Genomic DNA, 24,957 nt, shown 5'->3' with positions numbered 1-24,957 from the left:
GTCATTTTTCATATCGCATGTATTATCAGCCCTCGGTCAATATCAGCCCTCGAGCCATGCGGCTCTTGGGCTGATATTGAACCTAGGGCTTATAATACATGCGATATGAAAAATGCCATGTAATAATCTGATATTACTATACAAATCCTTGATAACGCACACTCCGTTAAAGTACATTCATTTTAAATCAATCAATATCTAAAAATTCCACATTTCCAATACTAATTCAACAACCACATGCACACATATTACCATAAATAAGGGGTATTGCGAAGCAGTCCATAGCTTTTAGAAAGCTTAAACTTGTATATTCTTGTTTTTCAATGTTGAAGATTGTCCTTTGTTGAACTTATGCAAATAGACAAAGGTGAGCGACAAAAGCTCTTTATCATGTTTATAGCTTCTATAGTTATCAAACATTTCTTCTTTGATAAAATACTGTGTACCATGACATTTCTATGTTACAATATAATATTGGTAATGGTGTTATATGTCATCGGCCGGGACGTGTCTCAGTAGTGCCTACCAAATGCCAATGTGAAATTTCAGTATAATTTTTGTTTTAAAAACTTGTATCACAAATAAAATTAACATTTCGGTGGCATTTTACATTAGAAAACGATACTTTTTTGTCAATTTAAGTCTTTATTTTAAAAAGCTCACAGAACACATAACATAACATAACATAACATAACATAACATAACATAACATAACATAACATAACATAACATAACATAACATTTCTTCATTTGCTAACAATTGCTAACAATTCAACTACTCATCATCTATTTTTACAGGATACCATTCCTGAAAAAGTATTGTTTTATTTGAAAGTCTGATTTCAAATCTTTGCCAGGAATGCATATTTAGTAGTACAAAGACGGTAATCAATTTTAAAGCGCCCTCTAGCAACCCCGGTGTTATTAATTTCACTTTCCTTTTACCGCCATGTCGGACAGCGGATCAGAGTGTGGCGATGGACCTTGGGTTGCATACAGAGAAAGAGAAGAATGGAAGGATGTTTCACCTGTGCCACAGGACGACGGACCACATCCAATTGTTCAGATAGCATATTCGGAAAAATGTAAGCATGACATTATGCATTTGGGAAATTATTTGCTAAGAAAAAAGGGGGGTAACATGTGCCCCTTGAAAATGTTTACATGTTACTTCCTTGTCCTTTGTAGTAATAAAGGCAGCTACATCGTGTTAATGTTTATTTAGAATGGACAAACATGTACTACTGGTGTGTAACACCATCCTAGCAGGTTGGGCTCGAGTCGGGAAAAGTTGGGCATCACCTGCTGTTTTTTGGGTTTAAAACACCAGTATCAAGGAGTTCTTTATCCTTTTCAATGTATGGTATGAAATCTTCAAAAGCACACCTTTTACATGTATTGACAATGTTTTATGTTTGCCACAAATTTGGTCACCAGGAGCATAAAGTGTCAATATTGAGTATTTTTGCACTATTTCTTGACCAGAAGACTGGTTTTAACCTGAACAGTTTTTGGGTCCAAGTAATACCATTGAGAGCCAAATAACTGTTGTTTTGGTATTAAAGCCCATCAATGTTCACCGATGGTAAGGGTTAAGATTTTCAACATAAAATCAATGGTCAGTAAAGCAGGCAAGATATTTCAGCGTTTTCTCTCTTGTTTACATTTTATATTTCCTAAAATTGAACTGGCATTAGTAGTTTGGTTCAGTTTCATCAAAATATCAAAATAATGTACAAAAAACATCGATGACAACCGCCCGGTTTAAGGTTTGGCTGTTTTCCACTCTTGGGTCGGATTGTCATCTTTTTCACACATTCTGTTCTAAGGTCAACTGGATGGTTAATTAATTGGCATATATATGCATGAAATGCTGCTACAAAATAACTGTCAATATTAATCCTTTTTTTTTGTAATTTGGATAAAGTTGCAGTGTGTTATACATCAAATATGAGAATTTCATTCAAATTGATGGACACTATACATCATTATATAAATCAATATGATCTTTATAAGAGCCTTTGATTCAGTTAGTTTTTGATCCTTTTTTCCACTTTATTAATAATATTTTGGGTTGTTGCATTCTGGTTAAATTTCTTATTGTTTTCTTCTAGTCAGGGATGTTTATGATTATTTCCGAGCCATTGTTGCCAAGAAAGAAATAAGTGATAGGGCATTAGACCTGACCAAAGACGCAGCTGAGCTTAATGCAGCCAATTACACAGTATGGTGAGTTAAATAATTTGTATTCTTTCATTTGAGGGTGATCTTGGTGGCACAAACTACATTTTTAAAAGTTCTTTTAACTTCATTGTTGATACCAGAGCTCCAGATAAGAATTCTCAAATTGGGTTTTTTACCCACCATTTTCTTATATAATTGGGTGATAAAGTTTTTTAATTGCATTATCAATTCCAATTCACCCCTCATGTTAATATCAAATTGGGTTTTTCACCACCAAGCTCCTGAATGTATTGGGTTTTTTCATCAACACAATATTGAATATTTAGGCAATATCAACCCCAGATTTTTTTCCGTCTTAAATATGTTTCTTTGTTTAGCTGTTTTATTTGGTTTAGGGTTAGGGTTAGGGTTATTTGCTAGCTGTTTTATTTGGTTTATTCACTGAGGAGCAATTGTAGGTTTAATTTGTGTCCCGTTCCAAACCTTCTGCCAGTTTTGTATTTTCTCACAAAAACGGATATGTGTATTCACAGGCACTCGTCTTACACCTTTATATAATAAATTCTGAGACCAGTGCCTGTGTGTGTATTCATTAATTAACCGTAAAATGAAAAAAAAATACTACATAAACTCTAATTATACTTGAATGATTTTGGTTTATTCAATTTATATAAATCTGGGTTTAGTTGTCTTTTATTAGAACTTTTGGTTTCTCATGCTTTATCATGTCATAATAGATTTGGCCTTTCACTTTTTCCAACTGATTTTGTTTTTGACGAAACCCCGTGTTTATTAGCAATGTTCTCGTTAGAAGGTACGCACACACGCCCGTGCTTTCGATGGACGCTTCCTAAAACACTGGCTGAGTCTTGTTATCATAACTTTCCCTCAGCTTTTCAAAAGAAGCAGAAAACATGCTTCTATTTAATATTTTTACCGGACATTCACTTTCGTTTTAATTCAATGTATGTTATGATAAATCTCGAGCAATGCAAACAAAATATGACTAAATGACACACGCTAATTGGATAAACGCAGAGAAGACCGAAATGTTTTCAAAAACACGTGTACCTATTGAGCAACGGGAAAACTCCAACAGGGACCCATTTCAGCTACTTGATGCAGGGATCTATTTTTAGAACGAAAGGAGATTTCCAATTATAAATATTATAAACATAGATTTACGCGACGACTGTAAACAGATAAGGGTAAATAACGCAAACAGTAGCCAATTAAAGGGTTGAGAACTCATGGTTTGGGCAAATAATTGGGTTTTCCTTTGAAATAATTGGGTTATTGAACCCTGCAATGGGCAATTGCATTGGGTTTTTTATTATTTTTATTGCGTGATCACGCAAATACGCAGCTTATCTGGAGCTCTGTGATACTGGTGAGATTTATATGCAAATCTTGTATCAAATTTTAGAATTGATAAATCAATCTATATAAAATTGTCTCAGTCATTTGAATTATAGAGGTACTTTGATATGCTGAATATAACCGTGTATATAGATTTTTAATATTGGGTCCCGTTTTCAAATTGGTCTACTTTAAGGTCCAAAGGGTCCAAAATAAAACTTAATTTTGAAAAATCGATTTATTGGGGTTCTTTGATATGCCGAATCTAACTGTGTTTTTATATTCTAAGTTTTTGGTCCTGTTTTCAATTTGGTCTACATTAAGGTCAAAGGGTCCAAAATTGGGGTTCTTTGGTATGCTGAATCTAAGGCCAAAAAAAAATATGTCTGTTTCCTGTTTCCCGACCGACCCTGACTCAAAGCCCCCGACCCTAGATCTTTTTATTCAATTCCGGAAAAAAATCGGTTCCGGTCCGATCCAGATCCGTATTTTACTATACCCAAACAATCAAAATGGCTGCTCCCAGCACAAATGTGCTACAATTAAGGTTTAAAAAATGTCGGCACTGGGAGGATTATTCAATTAAAGCTTCTTTATAGAGATTAAATGATTTTAGGGTACAGGACCCTAACCAAACATGACATTTAACCATCTGCAAATCTGACAGGGAGTGCAAAAATAATAAAAATAAAAAAAAAAAAAAAAAAAAAAAATCCCGACCTACCGACCCTGATTTTTTACCTTGGCAGCAGGAAACAGACATATATTTTTTTTTGGCCTTAACATGTATTTAGATTTTGATGATGGGCCCAGTTTTTTATTTGGGCCAAATTGGGGTCCAAAATTTAACTTTGTTTGATTTCAACAAAAATTGTATGTATGGGGTTATTTGATATGTTAAATCTAACCATGTATTTAGATTTTTGATTTTTGGACCCCGTTATCAAATTGGTCAACATTGAGGTCAAAAGGGTCCAAAATAAACTTTGTTTGATTTCATAAAAAATTGAATTCTTGGGATTCTTTGATATGCTGAATCAATCCATGGCCATGTATTCAGATTTTGGATATTGGACCATAAAAGGTTTCATTAGACCACATTCATTCTGTGTCGGAAACCTAAGCTGTGTCAACTATTGAATCACAATCCAAATTCAGATATGTATCGAGCTTGAATGTTGTGTCCATACTTGCCCAACTGTTCAGAGTTTGACCTCTGCAGTTGTATAAAGCTGTGCCCTGTGGAGCATCTGGTTTTAAAGAACAACAGTACAGCCATTTTTAGGATAAGCTTCAACAGAACAGAAATAAATTTGACCTAAAATGTAAATTAAATATTTTGATACAATACTTTTAGTGATACATGTACAGTTATATATTATAAGAGAGTTGTCTTGATAGGCTCATGATATATAATTCTATTACAATGATATTAACAATTCTTTTCATTTAATGGTTCCTGAAAATTCCAAATTAAAGTGGCATTAGCTAGTCTATGATTTAAACAAAAATCTGTTTACAACCATCCTGTAAAAAATCATAAACTTCTTAATCACGCTAATGTTTCTACAAAGTTGCTGGAGCTATTATACCAATAACTTTATATACATCACTTTATATACATATATATATATATATATATATATATATATATATATATATATATATATATATATACATCTATGCAGATATTGATTTTTTTGTGAACTGCTTCTCTAGAAACTAATCTTGTTGAAAACTTAAAACAGTTCTGCATGAAATTAATCAAAAAGTTATTAGTATCAAAACATACCACTTGATGTATATTGGATCTTGAAATATGCTCACTATTGTTTTGTATGATGTCAGAATGTAGGGAATTTTTAATGCAATAATATAAAAAAAAAAAAAAACAAATTATGAGATATCTTTTCATTCTTTTCTTTTATACAGAATCATTGTGTTTGAAATTCTGTAAACTCCTAATTACACCAAGATTACTCATATATCAGGAACTAAACTTGGGAATTTCAAGCTGGGAGCCAAGACCAGATATTTCATAATTAGTTTCTTTATGTTTAACTGAAATTTACCTGAAGGTTTAGGGGCCCATGTCAAAATCTAGGAGCCATGGGCGACTGGGCTCCTTTTCAGTTTTGTCCCTGAGATTACACTTTTGAAAGTTTTCAGTGCTCCAGTGAGATATATTACTGCCAAACACTGGAAAGACATAGAACTTTATATGATGTCAGATGTTGTTTAAAATTTGACTCCAATACAGATTGATTCATCTCGTCTAATATTGAGGGGGGAAACCCAATATTGAGAGTTATCCCATTTTAGCATTGAAAATTACTTTGACCAAAAAAAAAAGATATGACTTCATTTTGCATGAATGAAATAAACTGACCTCTCTGCTCTCAGGGATTGAAAGCAATTTTTCTATGTCATTGTTTCAACTTAGATTACAGCAAAAACTGGTTTTAGTTTTTTGTTTCTGTTCTTCTAATGGCCATAAAACAATTTCTTCTCCAGAACTATTGAATGAATTTTATGATCATACCTGACATAGAAGTAGTTCACACATACATGTTATCATTCAAGTAGTTCAAAAAAAGGATATAAATTTTATTAAAATATTATTCATTTAGAGGTCATTTATTATGCAAAAGGATACATTTTTGAATGTCAAATGGAGGACAGGCATATTTAAATGCATTGAAGAAAATTGTACATGCTTTTCCATTAAAGTACACATGTAATTGCTTCCTGGTTCACACTCATAATTATAAAAAGCAAATTCTTTTTCCTAAAGTATATATAAGATTTATAATTTGTTAAGGCCAAATAAAAATATATGTGTGGTTCCAGTAACCCTACCGTCTCTACTTTTTCGGCTTAAAAATAGCCTACCCTAAAGATTTTATTGTCATTTTTCATTAAGCACTGTTAAAGTCAGAATGTTGCTCCCATAGACTCTAAGTAAAAAAAACCATAAAATAGAAAGAAATCCCTACCTACCTACCCTAACTTTTTTTCAGATGTAACTGGAACCACACATACCTTTTTACTTGGCCTAAGCATCATTTTCATTTGCCAACAGATATATGAAAAGTTATGAATTTGGTGACAGATAAAGTTGCAAATGAATTCAGTTAAATTAAGGCCTCATTTAAAAATAGATATATATGTATCCATCCTGTCAAATTTCAAATCTGGTATTTTTTGTGTGGCTTAAATGTATGCCAGAATATAAGAATTAACAGATTAAGAGAAAGGAATAAAAATATCACTTGATAACTTTGTGGGTGACAGGAGCTTTTTTTCTGGATTTATCTACAACAGGAATGCTTAAACCCAAATATTTGAATTTATGTTTAAATACTCCCAACATTTTTAATCAGAAAGGTACCTTACAAGTCAAATGCATCTTACTTCTAAGATCAAATATGCCCCTCCCTTAGTTTCTTTATAATTTCTATATTTTCTATATTTATCTAAGAATATAAGAATAGAAATATTTAAATGTCAAGTGTAGTATAGAAAACAAGAAAACAAGTATTCACATCTTCAGAATAGAATGTCATGGTGTGCTTCTTGTAAATATTACACCACCTGCTGTTTCTCTCTTCACAAGATTTCTGGCAGAAATCTGTTGCTTTACACATCCTAATTAGTTCTGGCTGTTTGTAATTTATATCATAATATTTATGATCATTTGACATGGAAGTAATACTACAAAACAATATTATTAGACCTGCATAATTAATAAGTATACAAATTCTGTGGGAGTAATAATAATTAGGTCATGTGTTATACCGGCAAGGTTGTTCTGATCAGGTGTACTTTTATTATGTGTTAGATATTCTCATCAATGATGATTTATTTTAAACACAAAACACCACAGCTTTGGATTTTAATGGTTTAGCTCTCCCCTCCCCTCCAACACCACCTCCTGATTGAGGTAAGACTGTGCAACATGTGTTGTTCAAAATAAGATTCAAAATCAAAAATGTCTTATTTCTAAGTAGCCACACTTATGTCTGTTTGGGAGGATTGTTTTATACAAAAGTACTAAGTAGAGTAAGTTTAGATAAATATTATGTGAGAACCTAGACAGTAAACCCAACTTATATAGAAAAATGTCATTAAGGTAAGCTGTGTTGATGATATCTTAGCTGTAGACCTGGGACATATTTGTACTGTTTTATTCAGAATTCAGTTCCCTCAAGAAGTCCATATACCACATCATTTCATTCCAACTCCATCAATGAAAAATACATGATATTTTCTATGAGTTTGGGAGGATTGATGTCTTTCAAGGTCAAATTAAAAGACCTTTCATTTATAGATATATGCTGCTTGTTCTGGTCATACCAAAGACTTCGAAGTTTGGATTTGCTGTTTCTGCAAGAACACAGGGTGTTGGAGTTGAAACTGTAGTTACATTTATCTCAGGGTGATTCAGCTTGTTAGTTAACAAAGAGGGTATACTAGACATTCATGAGAAATAAATATTTATTGTCTTGAAAATGCATTTCAAATTGCAGTATGATATGATGAACTTATCAATCAATATTTTTTTTATAATCTTGAATAATTTCTATGGTGATGTCAGACTTTTCCGGGTAATATTATACAATGCCACAAGTCCTCTAGGTTATTTTGTGTTTATTCCGGTTATTTGTAACCATTGATATTTCATGACTCTCTGGTCCATTTTCCTACCTCCTACATCAAAGTCAATATATTATGTTGAACCTTGGTTTCCAAAAGAAAATATGTTTACTTTCCAAGGTTGTAAAATCAATACATAAAATCTTGTTTTGATTCCCAAAGAATATGTAATGTATTCAGAATAAATCAATATTCCATTCACAGAACTTGGCATTGGGACAGAATGTTGAGGTGAAAGTAAAGTGAATTGTATAAATCTTGTTTTAAAAATTCAAAAAAGTAATGTCAACAAGATTTAAAAGAAATCTATGGTAAACAATGCAAAAATCAATAATCTTTGGAGATATTCCATGAGTAATCTGTGATGACATAATCTGATGAGAAAATATCTCCAATCAGTAGTGAGAGCATCACCAGGGGCATTCTTTGTAATGATTACAAAAATCCAGGTTTCTATTTGTATGCCTTCTTTTAATTTCCCAATCCATATAGAGTTATTCTAAACGATCCTTTACTCTCAAGGTAACCCATACCTAATGTTAAAACTAGCCCTAGAACATCCCCTAACATAACCCATACCTAATCATCATAAATAGCCTAATGTTAAAACTAGCCCTAGAACATCCCCTAACATAACCATAAATGATCCCTCTACATTAAGATGTAGGGACCCCTTAGCAAAAGTCAAGGGCATTTCTAGGATATCTGAAAGAGGGGGCTTGTTTACTTTTTTTTTTAAATTGGCTATGCCCATTACGCCCTCACCTGGACCCGCCCCTGAAAGTGAAAGAATGCTTACTTTGTATTTCTTAAAAGAATGTCAGTTTTTGAAAATCTTTGAATTTGATGTTTTAACAGATCTCTTATAGACTGCTATTGAGAAATTAGGGTTGAGTTGGAGCTTTGAATATTATATATTGTAAAGACTCATTTAAAAAAAAAAGATAAGTGAGAAACCTGAAGTACTAGTATAAAACACTTATGCATTTGATGATCATAGTATCATTTAGGATTCCTGTATCTGCTAGTATTCATCTTGTGGCAAAAAGTGAATCTGCTTTTGATTTACCCTGTTATTTTAAAATGAATCCGAGATAATTAGATTCCAGCCTGTGCTCATCACTATAGAGATGCCAAGTGGTTGGTTACTATTGCAAATTATTACATACAATAAGTAAGGACAGATTCTGCTTCTTAATTTTGACAGAAGGAGTTAAGGTATCAGTACTTGCAAAGATTTCTAGTTCTTTTATTTTTAGGAAAACAGACCTGAATACTTTGTGTGAAGGTGTGGTCATATGTTCAAATTTACTGGAATATTTGAAAATATTCTGATCATCTGTTTGTGTTGGGTAAACAAGTCCCCAGGTCACCTGTCTCCAGACCAACTATATGTTAAAGAGGACTTTCTTTTTCATAGAATTGATTATACCATGTAAGATTTACAAATTATGACCTTTCCTAGCGGGCTTTTTTTCTGTGGAGGTTATAAAAAGAATGTATCTGCCTTATCATTCTTTCAGGCTTATAAAGCAAATTGGATGATTTAAACTGATATTTTATCAAAATATTGCTAATTTATCATGTTAGTGATGAGGACTTTTTTCTAAAGTTTCTATGTCTCATTGGCAATCATGCCACATCTTTTTTTTTATATCTATTCTTTCCTATTTGTTTTTAGTCTCCTACTCTGACAGTTATATCACATAAAATGGTTACTAATTATAAAATACTTGCTATTTTAACAAACATGTTGTTGAATTTAAACTTTTGCTGAATGTTAAGAGAACAGTATAGTACTTTTGTAGTGTTTATTTCTGAATCCACCGTTCCAGTTAATCATATCAGTATTGAAATGTCAGTCTCATGTGGAGTTTCAAATTTGAATTTACTTTACTTTCTTCTGGTCTGAGAGTTTTTACACTGAGCAGTTAGATTGAAGAGGATTTTGTTTCTCAATCATTTTGCTTTATCATGTGGTGATATGTGATAAAGATTTTAAATGTTAAAAGATCCTATTATAATGTCTGGTCACAGTAATTTACAGTAAAAGTTAATTGACACTTTTTAGGCTATCACCTGCTGTCACCTCATCAATAGAATTTCATTTTTTTGTCAATGCTCAAATTGTAGTATGTATAATAGATGGCCTTTTAGCATACATTTTTTGGCCAGCTGAAGCAAGTCTCTGGGTGAGGGTTTTTCTTGCTGCATTGAAGACTTATTGGTGGCCTTCGGCTGTTATCTGCTCTTTGATCAGGATGTTGTCTCTTTGACACATTCCCCATTTCCATTCTGAATTTATTTTGATTTCGAAACACATGCCCAAGCACAAAATTGCTATCTCATGTTGGTGTACTGATCCCAACTCCATAAAACAATAAACAGGGTACTAGACAAATGATTCATTATTACAAATAGATTAAGATTAGTGGATAAACAGATTAATGTAGAATTAAAAAAAAAGATCACTGACCATAAGACCATATTATTCTGATACTTTTAAAGTTAGGCATTGACCAAATTGAAGGCTAGGATAAGCCAAAAATGTGGATTGAAGATTAAAACATTGACCCACATTAAAGTTGAAATTATTCATATTGTTTGTTTATCAGACTATTATGACGCACATTTAAAAAAAGGACGATTTTGAAATCACTAAATGGCATTTGAATTAGGACAAAACATTGTAAGGGTATTAATTTGTAAAGGGATATTTAATGGCTGTGCATATAAGTATTTGAATTTTGTACTAAAGATGGCTAATACTCGAGGTTTAAATGTGTATTTGTATTGAATTTCTAAATGCCTTGAATAAATGAAAAATGGTGTATATGTTTGAAAATTGTATTCCTCTATTACTTATTTCAAAGAACTTTTGAACATTTTTGAAAAATATTGATTCTGTGGTTAATCAGTTCTGTACTGGACTATAAATTTGGCTATTGGAATAAGAATACCTTAAGGTACAAAATTTAAATAAAAAAATACAAAAAACATGAAATACTTTGGTTCAGTAACAGGGTTGTCATTGCCAGACAAACTGTCCTTGAGAACTGTCACAATTGTCAGTCAGAATATAGATCTGGGTTATCACTTATCCTAAATAAAGTCGCAGATCAAAGCATCGTCTTTTGATAGTGATAATAATAATGATAATAAAAACAATAACAAAAGCTTTATCTAAAGAAGGTAAACATAGTTGGTTACAACAAATAAACTTGCAAACTTTAATGTTTAAATAGTCGGTCAGTTATTAAAATATTAAGAGTTCCATTTTTATTTAGTTGTCTGTTCTTAACATTTTCTCATGAATAAGAAATGAAGTGTTATGGTCCCTGAGACACAAATCCAGAGTTTGCTTTTTTCCCCCAGTGGTCCTTGAAAAAAATGCTGGTCCTCACTATTATTTCTTGTTCAAATTGATACCAAAATCTTGTCTGTCCTTTGTAGAATTTTGGTGGTCAGGAATTTCAAACCACCACTTTTTGAGAGTCATTACCATATTTAAGTTCTATTATGGCATGCTGCATTCATTGTTAAACTTGATTGACCTTCAAATATCTTTATTACTATGTTGTTGGATTTCTGTCTCTTATGTATACCATAACCCAACTGTAAAAAATAAAATCCTCCTGGAAACAATTTGATCAAGTTGATCCAAACTTTGCTCAATAATTCTATGTTCAGAATTGGATCTATTAATCCACAATTAAAAGCAGGATGGTTAAAATCTGTTTGTTTGCTATGGGTAAATTACCCATAGCAAACAACCGGTAAATAACTGAAGCAGTTAATTCTATTGTACCATTTACATGAAATCCATGGGAAAATGTAACATGGAATACAGATTTACAATTACTTATTCAGAGGTTTATCTGGATATTTTTTCCGATTTCCAAATGTTTACACTTATATCTTGCCATTTGAAAATCATGTGTGGGATAAGTTGAAAACTGAGAATTAATATTTGGACACTTTTTCCCCCCTTAAGAATGTGTCTTTTAACAAGACCCCCAGAAATTCTAGGCAACTCCATGTGGTATATAATGTTTTATTCTATTGTATTTTTAGACAACTCCATGTGACATATAATGTTTTATTCTATTGTATTTTTTCAGGCACTACAGAAGAACAATAATGAAAGAATTAAAGAAAGATCTGAAGGAAGAATTACGATATATAACACAAGTTATAACAGAACACCCTAAAAATTATCAAGTTTGGTAAGTTGGCAAATATCTGGACAGGGGCAGACTACTTAGTAAAGTTGTTTGGTTTAAATCAATGAAATAATGTGCTCACAGAATGGAGCTCAAGTGAAACTATGGCCACTAAATAAATAAGAACTATCTTCATATAGTTACTTCTGAAAGAACGGGGAAATGTTGTACCGTTACTGTTGATTGTCTGTACATGAGTATTAAAGAGTTCTATAAGTCAGCCAATGATGTCTTCTAAACCTGTAAATGTTTGAAATTTGTCTGAAAGTAAGAGTGCATTTGTTTCTAACCCGAAATTTTGTCATCGATGACTATCGTTTAGTAAACGTTAAGCTGCTAGAAACAAATACATCGTTTAATTAACTTCATCGACCCCACGTAGTCGGACAGAAATGGATTACACTCACGCACTGTAAACAAACAGGTAAAAGAGCGGGAAATAAATAACCAGGACTTTGCGAAAACAACATGTGCTCGTAATTATTTAAAAGACAGATGCAGAAACAAATTTATTGTTTACATGTCTCAACGATAAACGATCAACGACTACTCGACTATTTTGCGCGTACATCGTTTATGTGAACGATGTCAACGTTGACCAAAAAATGTAAGAAACAAATGGATTAAATGACTACACGCGTAATCGTTTACATCGTTTAGGTTAGAAACAAATGCGCTCTAAGTTTTATCATATCTTTTATTTAATGAAGAAGGATATAATTCAGTGCTTTTGGTTTTTATAGCTCGAGGAAAAATTACATTGAAATATTATCAGTATTAAAGAATGATAAAATTATCAATCTTAGTTTTATGTTTAACAAGAGGATATGTATCTAAGTTTCCCGTAATTAATTTCTTGTCATGTCAAATCAGAAACACAAGGGTTTTATTGTCAAATTTGTGGACATCATTGTATGAAGATTTGTCATTATTCTCTGTTGTTATAATTCATAGGAAAATTGATGAGTTAAGAGACGAGAGGTAGATAACATTAAAAAATCAAACTTTTTTTTAACTCGGAAAATTATGGGATTTGACATAATTCATGTCCATGATGTCAGGCTGATGTAATTATGTGATGCTCGTAGATATTTTTTCTCTCAGGGTCTGACTAATATATGTGAAGCTCAATATATAGATTTTTGCTCAGGGTTTAGCTGATCTAATTATGTGAAGCTCGGGAGAGATTTTTTCTCTATTTTTTTTATGATAAATGTTTTAAGACTCATAGTTTGCTTAGTATTTTGATGCTTTGAAAAAATACATTTTCTTTTTTCAACTTCTTTCATAGTTTTCAGTGACATGCCTGTTAGTTTTACTCTGCCAATTGGAAATATTCATTAAAGTTCTAACACAATTGCAATATACATTTTGTATGTTTGATTTGAATCAGACTGCTTTTAGGAGAGCCACAGGTAAGTTGTTAGCAGTCCAAGTGTAAAAAACTTATACTTATCAGGGTCCACTTATTAGATATTGAATTCAACTTCATCCTTACAACTTTTGTGCAGGAAATGATTTCCCCAGGGTTTGACCAAATATGGTTAAAGGTTGAAAGGACTTTATTTGGGCAAAAAAGAAAAGAAACCCAAGGTTTAAAATGTTTTTTTAATAGCCATGTCCATTTTCTCTAAGATATTGAAAGGTATTGTACCTTTATATGTAACAGAATTTTTATTGTTTATTTTGATGTTGAACATTGGTTGTATAGCTTGTTACTACCAGATTACAAGATATAAGTATATTACACCACAGGATGAATAAACAGATGTTGACCTTATTTCCAAAAAATAATCCAGAGTTCATCCAATCCTTGAATTAATTCAGTTTTAAATTGATTATTATAACTGATATGAATTATTTATAATTTTACATGGAAAAGGAAGTAGCTATGATGTTCCTTATAGAAACTTTTATGTGAATCAATCCAGAATGGTTTAACCAAAACAAACTTCTAATAGATTTTGATAGCATTGTTTGTATGTAGTATTTCCTAAAATCATGATTGACATTAAATTTTAAATTGTGGTACATATCGATTTCATGCTGTCATAAACAAATAAAAACAACAGACATAAACTGGTCCAGCAGCAAGAGATATTTTGTTAATTTCAACTTTCAAAAACCTTCACATGTACCCCAACTTGGGTTAATAATATGTTCAATTGTGCTTTGCATACTATTATTTTCTTCATTAAGATTTCTTTTTATTATTTTAGTATATGAAAATGTTCAAGTATCTGGCTCCATGAAATTTCAAATGTAAAATATATAGGGTTCCACTGAAGCAAAAAAATAATGGATTACTTTGTGAATGAAATTTATTTGTACCTCTTCAAGTTAGATACTTTGTTTTCAATATATCCCCCATAAACCAGGAAAGTTTGAAGGTTGTCTTTACTTTGACAGTTCAATATTTCATGTTTTACAGGCATCACAGAAGGGTCATAGTGGAATGGTTAGGAGATCCAAAAGAAGAATTAGAATTTACAGCAAAAATACTTAGAGGGGACGCAAAAAATTACCATGCTTGGCAACATCGGTATGCCATAATCTTAAGTGTCGTATGATTAATTGCCTTCTGTAAATTTTGACTTGAGTTTACAGAGGGCAGTCTTGATATACAACAGACATAACAAAAAGGTACATATTTTTTAATAGAAAATTTTAAAGATAGGTGTATTATAAATAGTATATATGCATTCTCAAATTAGAATGACTTTTAAACACTCATTTATTTAAAAATGTTTTAAATGTTTTGTCTGTTGCTAATATGTTTTTCAGATATACCACAAGGAACCAGTGTAAACTGATACCAGTTGGGACAATTTGTCAGTAATTATACAAACTTCTAAAATGTCCAAATTAATCACAATTTATCTGCAACTGTACAAATATAATGTATAATATAAGATACTCAAATGTAAGAAATTTTATAATGCCGTTTTTAGACTTGATTATTCCTTTGTATATTGTAATTATATAAATAAAGACAGATGTGTACTTTTTGTTCTTTAATGTTTTGAAAGTTTAAAGTACAGTTAGAAAGAGTGAAATGTACACATCTGTTAAACTAGAATGTCAAATATTATAACTATTTGCTTGTTTTAAAACAAAATAAAAACACAAAATAAACAGAATCAACAATATTTAATTTTAACTTGTCACTAATGAAGTTCTTGTTTACATCAACTATTTATAAATACAAATCCAATGTCACATTGCTATAATAGATTCAAACCACTTTTCTTCAGGCAATGGGTTATTAGAGAATTTAATCTATGGGATAATGAATTAGATTATGTGAACAAACTACTCGTAGATGACCTTAGGAACAATTCAGCCTGGAATCAACGATATTTTGTCATCAACAACACAACAGGGTTCAACGATGATGTTGTCGATCGTGAAGTCAGGTAATTATACTTTGTATTGATATAGAAATCAAGATATTCACTGCTTTAAAAGTCAAATGCGGTCAAAAGCTAATTACAGATTTAGAATAAAAAATTGCTGAAAAAAGTATATTTTGTGCAAATCTGAATTTTCTTTCTTTCACAATTTGTTCATTGTACTGAAAATTCATACCGTAGATACTCGCCTATAAGTCGATCCGACTATAAGTCGGATGCCCTTTTCAGCTCCAAATTCTGAGGATTTAGTCTTGACCCTCGTATAAGTCGGACAAAATTTGGACATTTTTGTTTGCAGCTGACAGTTACTGAACGCCGGTAAAACCAATGCAAATCCAGGAATTATATTCATTTTCTGCGTAAATGTTTGTTTGGTTTGAATTTAGTTGATGTTCATTATGATAATTTATATAGCTGTTTAATAATAAAGATGTATTTATTCCTGTTGTTTTGTTCACTGTTTGATTACAGATTAGCCATGTGTTGTTTACGTAATGCATCAATGATTTTGTAGGGTATGACTAACAACCTATTGTTTGAGAAACGCGAACATAAACCAATATGAACCTGAAAAAATTTAAAGTCAATCAATATTTTCACAGCACACATAATTCAGTGTTAAAGGAGCATGTACACTTCATAATTCTCATTATATTGTGATGATTAAAGGATTAAAAAAATTAAGTGAAGCTAATCAACTTTATGTTAAAATAACTCCCAGCTCATTAGTGTCATCTATTCACCTATCACTGATGTTTTTCACACCTTTAGTGAATACAACTCTTTGTCTCTTAATTAGGGGTTATCAATGGATTATATTGGCTTGCCAATCAATTTTGTAATCTTTGTCACTCACACACAGTTTACCTGAGACATTTTAATGAATAATATTTTGATCTTGGGAATGAATCTTAAAATTATTTTTATTTTTGTATGATTTATAAGTATTGAATTGATATCATGATATCACAATAATGACACAATAACTCCGCTGAATACATCCTTTTACATAGTTGGTACATTGTTATCTCATTTTCATTTTTGGTTCTTGGCTCTTTCTTTTGGGTTTATGCACAAACCATTTGACCATGAAAATCAATATACAAACCGGAAACAGTCGGAAATTCAAAACAAATTGACAGAAATGTTAACAGAGAACAAATAAAACACAAAGACAGTATTGTAGTCATTTATTTTCAACAAAAACTTTTAATTTGGGGATTTATGTAGGTTTGGCAATCACCGACGTAGTTTTGACCAGGAAATTCACTCCTGACCACTTTTCTCGAGCTTGGATTTTTCCTCTGGTCGCTGGATCTCGCTTATAAGTCGGTACCCCTCTCTGGATTCTGAATTTTACTCCCAAACTTCCGACTTATAAGCGAGTATCTACGGTAGGTACCCAGTGAACAATCCTGCAATCTTTACAATAAATTCATTAGGTGGACAACATGGATTGCATTATTGAGAATTATTTATTTTGCTTTTAAATCAACTCATATCTACTATAACGCCTGATTTGCTTTTATTTTCTCATTATTGTTTAACACTAAATTTCCTATATTTCTCTCTTATTATTTATTTATTTAATTTTGAACACACAAATCTTTTTTAATTTCAGTTACACACAAGATTTCATCAAAAAATCACCCAACAATGAAAGTGCATGGAACTATTTGAAAGGGTAAGTTAATGTCTAGTACAAGGGGAGATAACACAGTTTCATTTGAAAAAATAGTTCCAAAATTTGAGAATTTTCATGTGATATGTAAATATGAACAAGCAATTCTGTTTGGAAATACCTTTGTATATAAAAGTTGCAGTAGTAAATATACCTAGAGGGCCTTAGCCCAAATGGGTGTATTTAATTTACACCAAGATATTATTGTCAATGCTATATGATTAAGTTTTCAATAATTTAGGAGGGGGTCTTTCAGCGATTTTGATCATATGTTATTAAAAAGCATGATAAATGCAGGTTATCCAATTTTATTTAACAACATCTTGGTATAAATGTGGATACAATTATCTTTATAGATAGTATATCTTACTGTCAAAAAGGGTCATATCTGTTTACTATAAATCACCTAATGATCGTTATGACCTATTGTCTATTTACAGAGTATTGATAGACCTTTTGTTTATTTAGAGTATTGATAGACCTGAATTGTACTATAAATGACCTTTTGTCTATTTTCAGAGTATTGTTAGACCTTGAATTAAGTACTATAAATGACCTAATGACCTTTTGTTTATTTTCAGAGTATTGTTAGACCGTGAATTAAGTACATATCCTGGTTTAATGGAATTCTGTCAACAACTATACAATGACAGATATCGGTCACCCTATTTGATAGCTTGTATGATTGATGCATACGAAGAAATGTTAGAAAATAATAATGGTGATCAAGAGGAAACACTCAAAAAATCTGTACAGGTATATTATGTGGTTTTTTTTTATTGTGAAAACAAAAAATTTTAAATTTTACCATTGTTACACCTATAAAAAGTCCTTTGGGGAATTTTTAATGGAAATTACAAAAAAAATACTTATTGTTGACAAACAAGTATGAAAAGTCTTATGTACCAAGTTTATGGCATTCTAACCATTTGAAAAACCCAGTATTAAAAGTGTGATGGCAAAAGATTTGTATATAAAAAGGGGTAATGTAATTAAGTTGAGCTTGAAAAGAAACCGAAAACATGCTAAAGTATCATCTACTGAGTTCAGGGTCAACCTCTTTATATATAATTGATTATATAAATTAACACTTGCAATATTTTCCAATACAACATTTTATGCAAGTTTCATTATAACATGCTTTTCACATTATGCTGTATAGCAACCAAAGTTAATGTATATATGTGTTTGCCTGTAAAGTAACTAGAAATACAATATTTGAGTATTAACTTCTTTTTTAGCTCACCTGGCCCGAAGGGCCAAGTGAGCTATTCCCATCACTTTGCGTCCGGCGTCCGTCGTCGTCCGTCGTCGTCCGTCGTCCGTCGTCGTTAACTTTTACAAAAATCTTCTCCTCTGAAACTACTGGGCCAAATCAAACCAAACTTGGCCACAATCATCATTGGGGTATCTAATTTAAAAAATGTGTGGCATGACCCGGTCAACCAACCAAGATGGCCGCCACGGCTAAAAATAGAACATAGGGGTAAAATGCAGTTTTTGGCTTATAACTCAAAAACCAAAGCATTTAGAGCAAATCTGACATGGGGTAAAAATGTTTATCAGGTCAAGATCTATCTGCCCTGAAATTTTCAGATGAATCGGTCAATCGGTTGTTGGGTTGCTGCCCCTGAATTGGTAATTTTGAGGAAATTTTGCTGTTTTTATACGCCCGTCAAAATTTTGACGGGACGTATTATGGTATACAAATGTCCTGTGTCCGTCCGTCCGTCTGTCCGTCTGTCCGTCTGTCTGTCCGGCGTAAACATGTCGCACCGTAACTTGAGAACGACTTATCCAAATTTCATGAAACTTAACATAGTTGTTTCTTATGATGGTCAAATGATCTGTATACTTTTTGGTGAAAATAAGATTTAAACTTTTTAAGTTACGGCACTTTGTAACTAAAACAGGGGTGTGTTTTTTTCACATGTCGCACCGTATCTCAAAAACGATTCTTGATTATGGCTTAAAACTTTAAACACTTCTTAGTTATATTAATCTTAATATCTGTATACTTTTTGGTGATGATTTAAAATTTTATTTTTGAGTTATTAAGTATTTTGTAAAAAAGGGGGAGGTTTTTTTTACATGTCGCACCATATCTCATAAACGATTTATGATTATGTCTTAAAACTTTACACATGTCTTTGTTATATTAATCTAAAGATCTGTATACTTTTTGGTGATGATTCAAAATTTCATTTTTGAGTTATTGAGTATTTTGTAAAAAAAGGGGGAGGGTTTTTTTTACATGTTGTGCCATATCTCAAAAACAATTTATGATTATTGCTTAAAACTTTACACACTTCTTTGTTATATTAATCTAAAGATCTGCATACTTTTTGTTGATGATTCAAAACTTTATTTTGGAGATTGAGTATTTTGTTAAACAGGGGAGGGTTTTTTACGTGTCGCGCCGTATCTCAAAAATAATTTATTATTATTGCTTAAAACTTTACACACTTCTTTGTTATATTAATCTAAAGATCTGTATACTTTTTGGTTTTGATTCAAAATTTTATTGTAGTGATATTTAGTTTTTTGTAAAAAAAATACAGGGTTGGGGGTTTCACGTCCCGCCGTGTCTCAAAAACAATATATGGTTATTGCTTAAAACTTTCTCAGAAACTATTATGATTATTGCATTAAACTTCCACACAAAACGTCGGGCGTATCATGCGCTCATGGCGCAGCTGTTTATTGGTTATTATCTTGAATATTATTATAGATAGAGGTAAACTGTAAACAGCAATAATGTTCAGCAAAGTAAGATCTACAAATAAGTCAACATGACCAAAATGGTCAGTTGACCCGTTTAGGAGTTATTGCCCTTTATAGTCAATTTTTAACCATTTTTCATTAATTAAAGTAACCTTTTACAAAAATCTTCTCCTCTGAAACTACTGGGCCAAATTAATCCAAACTTGGCCACAATCATCTTTGGGGTATCTAGTTTAAAAAATGTGTGACATGAATTGGTCAACCAACCAAGATGGCCGCCACGGCTAAAAATAGAACAAAGGGGTAAAATGCAGTTTTTGGCTTATAACTCAAAAACCAAAGCATTTTGAGGAAATCTGACGGGATAAAAATGTTTATCAGGTCAAGATCTATCTGCCCTGAAATTTTCAGATGAATCGGTCAATCGGTTGTTGGGTTGCTGCCCCTGAATTGGTAATTTTGAGGAAATTTTGCTGTTTTTGGTTATTATCTTGAATATTATTATAGATAGAGATAAACTGTAAACAGCAATAATGTTCAGCAAAGTAAGATCTACAAATAAGTCAACATAACCAAAATGGTCAGTTGACCCGTTTAGGAGTTATTGCCCTTTATAGTAAATTTTTAACCATTTTTCGTAAATTAAAGTAATCTTTTACAAAAATCTTCTCCTCTGAAACTACTGGGCCAAATTAATCCAAACTTGGCCACAATCATCTTTGGGGTATCTAGTTTAAAAAATGTGTGGCATGACCTGGTCAACCAACCAAGATGGCCGCCACCGCTAAAAATAGAACATAGGGGTAAAATGCAGTTTTTGGCTTATAACTCAAAAACCAAAGCATTTTGAGGAAATCTGACATGGAATAAAAATGTTTATCAGGTCAAGATCTATCTGCCCTGAAATTTTCAGATGAATCGGTCAATCGGTTGTTGGGTTGCTGCCCCTGAGTTGGTAATTTTGAGGAAATTTTGCTGTTTTTGGTTATTATCTTGAATATTATTATAGATAGAGATAAATTGTAAACAGCAATAATGTTCAGCAAAGTAAGATCTACAAATAAGTCAACATGACCAAAATGGTCAGTTGACCCCTTAAGGAGTAATTGCCCTTTATAGTCAATTTTTAACAATTTTCATTAATTTGGTAAATTTATGTAAATTTTTACCAAATATAGTTCTCTGTTACTAATGGGCAAAGTTCATTATAGATATAATTGTAAGAAGCAAAATCGTTCAGTAAAGAAACTTCAAACACATCACCATCACCAAAATACAATTTTGTCATGAATCCATTTGTGTCCTTTGTTTAATATGCACATAGACCAAGGTGAGCGACACAGGCTCTTTAGAGCCTCTAGTTTCTTTTTTCAGATGTGCACATCATTAGCAGATGAATTTGACACTATAAGAAGTGAATATTGGAACTATGTATCTCGTGTTTTATCAAATAAATATGGACAAAGTACAACACCAACAACAGAACAAAATGTTGTATCATAGCATCAGCTCAGTATAGAATGTTTGGTTAACCTCACTTGTCTTCGTATGCATTCCCATGTATACGTGTGATTATACACTTATCCTCCAGCCATTTTGTGTAATTGCATTATGCCATGAGCATATCTAAACCAACACTGCTATATGAAGCTGTGTGTAAATAGATTTTAAACATATTGTTAATAAATAACAGAATACTAGATGTTTTCACAGATATAGAAAGATTTGTTGTTTGCTGAAATATTTACTTCTCAAGTCAACACCAAGAAAATTCGATAGTTTATTTTATGGGTTGTTTCAAATGTAACACAAAAACTGCTACTAGAATATGCAATCATACCACTGATATGTGAAATTTTGCATGTTTTATAGTAAATATTTAGATTGAAATGTTAAACTGAAGATAAATACCTAGTTTTTTCTCCCAGTAAACAATGTCAAGAAATTAAATGAATAAAATGTATTACTCAATTGTAATGATCAAATTTTTGTTATGTTAGCAATAGTATAAATCACTTTTGAGATGTGTTGCTCTGTGAGAAGGCTGCTTTAATGGTTTTGTGAAGCAAAGCCAGGATGTTCATATTTTGTTATATATATTTGTTTTCCCTTTATAATAAAAAGTGAATATATAACTATGTGTTCTTATGCCTTGCAAATGATATCTGTATGACATCATTTCCTGTAAATCTCACTCGTAAAGTTGTGTTTTTTTCATGTGTATGTCTTTCAGTTTGTTGAAGAAAAATGTTAATAAAACATTTCAAATGTCAAGTCAAGTCAAGTCACAATATTATACTTGTTCTCAAAAAAAAAAACATGATCCCATGTGAATGCTTGAGAGACCAGAAAGAATTAGGTTTCAGATTTTCAGATACTTGGGTCTTGAGCTAGGGTAATACCTCTGCTGATTTTGGTAGTCTTTTGGGGAAATCACAAGCCCAGATGCCAGTACTGGCATTAAAATATAGATACATGTATTGTTTTACTAAAATTTGCTGTAATAGAAATTTGTAAATTTTTGCATTAAGGAATTATCTTCATCATGCATAATTCTGATTCCTTATCTGGGTTTGTCTATAATTTTTTTTTATCAGTTTGAACTTGAATATAAAAAAAGAAGTTGTGGTGTGATTGCCAATGAGCAAATCTCCACAAGAGACCAAGTGACAGAGAAATAAACAACTATAGGTCAATGTATGGGCTTCAACAATGAGCAAAGCCCATGCCGCATAGTCAGCTATAAAAGGCCCTGAAATGACATGTAAAACAATTCAGACAAGACAACTAAGGCGTTATTTATGTACAAAAAATGAATGAAAACACAAATATGTAACACACAACACAACCACTGAACTACAGGCTTCTGACTTGGGTCAGGCACTTACATACAGAATGTGGCAGGGTTAAACATGTTAGAGGGATCCCAACCATCCTCCTACTTGGGACAGTGGTGTAACAGTACAACATAAGAACGTACTATCGAAATCAGTTGAGAAAGGCTTCACTCATCAGATGGACAAAAATACAAGTGGACGTGGCCGGGTACTTGTATATCCCAACAACAAAAAGTACTGATCTAAGAGTACTCTCAGTTATTGACAGCTAGTTCAAATTCTCTCCAGTTTTAGTATCACACATATCCATTAATTTGTTATAATGTTACCTATGTAAACATCTGAACATAAGAGATCCACAAATGGCAGATGAACTAATAAAAAAAATCATGCATCTAAGATTAAATAAAAGTATATACACATTGAGTTTTTGATTTTCAAATATTTTGGTTTTGGCATCAGTGTAGAGGTATTAAGTATACATTGTTCCTTCTGAAACAGGACTATCTTGGATGTTATTCAAAATCGAGCACCACAAGGGTGACATTGGCATAGACATATCACTTTTGATCTTCAAACATAATAAAACCCTTGCCTAAGTGGAATGTATGAATTTGTAGCAGCACACGATCAGAATGGGGACATTTAATCTAATGCATAGTGTTGAAAGAGTGTCACATCCTTTATAGGAGAACCCTTGCAACAATTTGAGTGTCTGGGTGGCCATATACAAAGTTAATTTCTGTCCCTATCCAATGTCCTGTACATTTATACTCCTATTTTACAGTGGCACCGCTTATTTGCTAATCTACCTATTGTTTGTTCTTTTCCTGAACATGCATGAAGTATTTGCAACTGGACGTTTAGCAAACCACATTTAGTCGATCATAATTGTGTCTTCATTTCTATCAAAACTATATTTGTCTGGCGTATGTCAAGGACTATAAGAACCAGGTAGAGGACATCAATAGCCGAGTGGTCCAAGTAGTTCAGCTACTGAATCTAGTCTATCAACACAAATTGTAAATTCGAACCTTCGAGTCAAGTGGCAGGTATGTTCGCCTCAAATCTGTGACATAAGTCTGCCAGGTAACCTTTCAAAAATTAACCAGGGGCGATTCCAGCCATTTTAAAAAGGGGTTTCCAACCACATGTTCCCATTCAAATGCATTGATCGTCCAAAAAAGGGGGGTTCCAACCCTTGGATCCGCCACTGTTAACCATGTTTCTTTCTGGTCACGACAGCTTTCACCATCAATAAATAGTTTCTACCATGAGAAGGACAATACTACTGGAATTGGCGATATACACCAGAAATTATTAATCTAAAGGAACACTCCTGTTCCATTTATACAAATAAACAGAGACATATAATAACATAACGGTAATAATGGTAATAAAATAAATGCCATTTTTATATGAAATTCACATGGATGAGCGACATCGAGTTTTGAAAAATATTTAATTTAAAAATGTTCAAAATTCAAAAACTTTTAGTATCGAGAAACATATTTCAAAACTGAGAAAGAAAATATTCATATACTCAACTTCTTTTATCAAATTTTGATCAGGTGTAAAGATGAAACAATTCGTAAAATGAAACGCACATTTCCACATCATCCAAGAGGAACGATCATAAACAGTCATCTGTGTCTATTGATTGATTGTTTAAACTGTTCAGTGACAAATATTTCATGTATATTCAGGATGTGACTTTCACTGAAAATGAGGTTATGTTTGAAAACAGAAATTTCGCCTTAATCAAACAGATCCAATGAGGTGCTACAATTAACAGAGCGTTGACCCAGGACCAATCGGAATAACTTCTATTAGTCCCAGTTTGCACCCTCCCTACATGTAACGTCCTCAGGGAGACTACC

At 32.1% G+C, this 24,957-nt stretch overlaps 1 protein-coding gene across 1 annotated transcript; it reads left to right on the top strand.

The window, feature by feature from the left end:
• The first annotated feature begins 926 nt into the window (after positions 1-926).
• Positions 927-22,375, top strand: LOC143073154 (protein farnesyltransferase/geranylgeranyltransferase type-1 subunit alpha-like). The gene is made up of 8 exons (XM_076248485.1): positions 927-1,085; positions 2,115-2,229; positions 12,321-12,425; positions 14,854-14,964; positions 15,677-15,838; positions 17,457-17,519; positions 18,098-18,272; positions 21,615-22,375. The coding sequence occupies exons 1-8, from the start codon at positions 950-952 to the stop codon at positions 21,741-21,743; spliced, it is 996 nt and encodes a 331-aa protein (XP_076104600.1). The 5' UTR covers positions 927-949; the 3' UTR covers positions 21,744-22,375.
• Positions 22,376-24,957: the final 2,582 nt, after the last annotated feature.

This window comes from Mytilus galloprovincialis, chromosome 4 (genome assembly GCF_965363235.1).
Source record: "Mytilus galloprovincialis chromosome 4, xbMytGall1.hap1.1, whole genome shotgun sequence".
Lineage (NCBI taxonomy): Eukaryota > Metazoa > Mollusca > Bivalvia > Mytilida > Mytilidae > Mytilus > Mytilus galloprovincialis.
This window is presented reverse-complemented; position numbering and strand designations above follow the sequence as displayed.

Bases quoted from the DNA above. Each gene is read 5' to 3' on its own strand.
- LOC143073154 (XM_076248485.1), top strand. From the start codon at position 950: ATGTCGGACAGCGGATCAGAGTGTGGCGATGGACCTTGGGTTGCATAC. The intron at 12,426-14,853 runs GTAAGTTGGCAA...CATGTTTTACAG, and splicing joins CCTAAAAATTATCAAGTTTG to GCATCACAGAAGGGTCATAG. The intron at 15,839-17,456 runs GTAATTATACTT...TTTTAATTTCAG, and splicing joins GTTGTCGATCGTGAAGTCAG to TTACACACAAGATTTCATCA.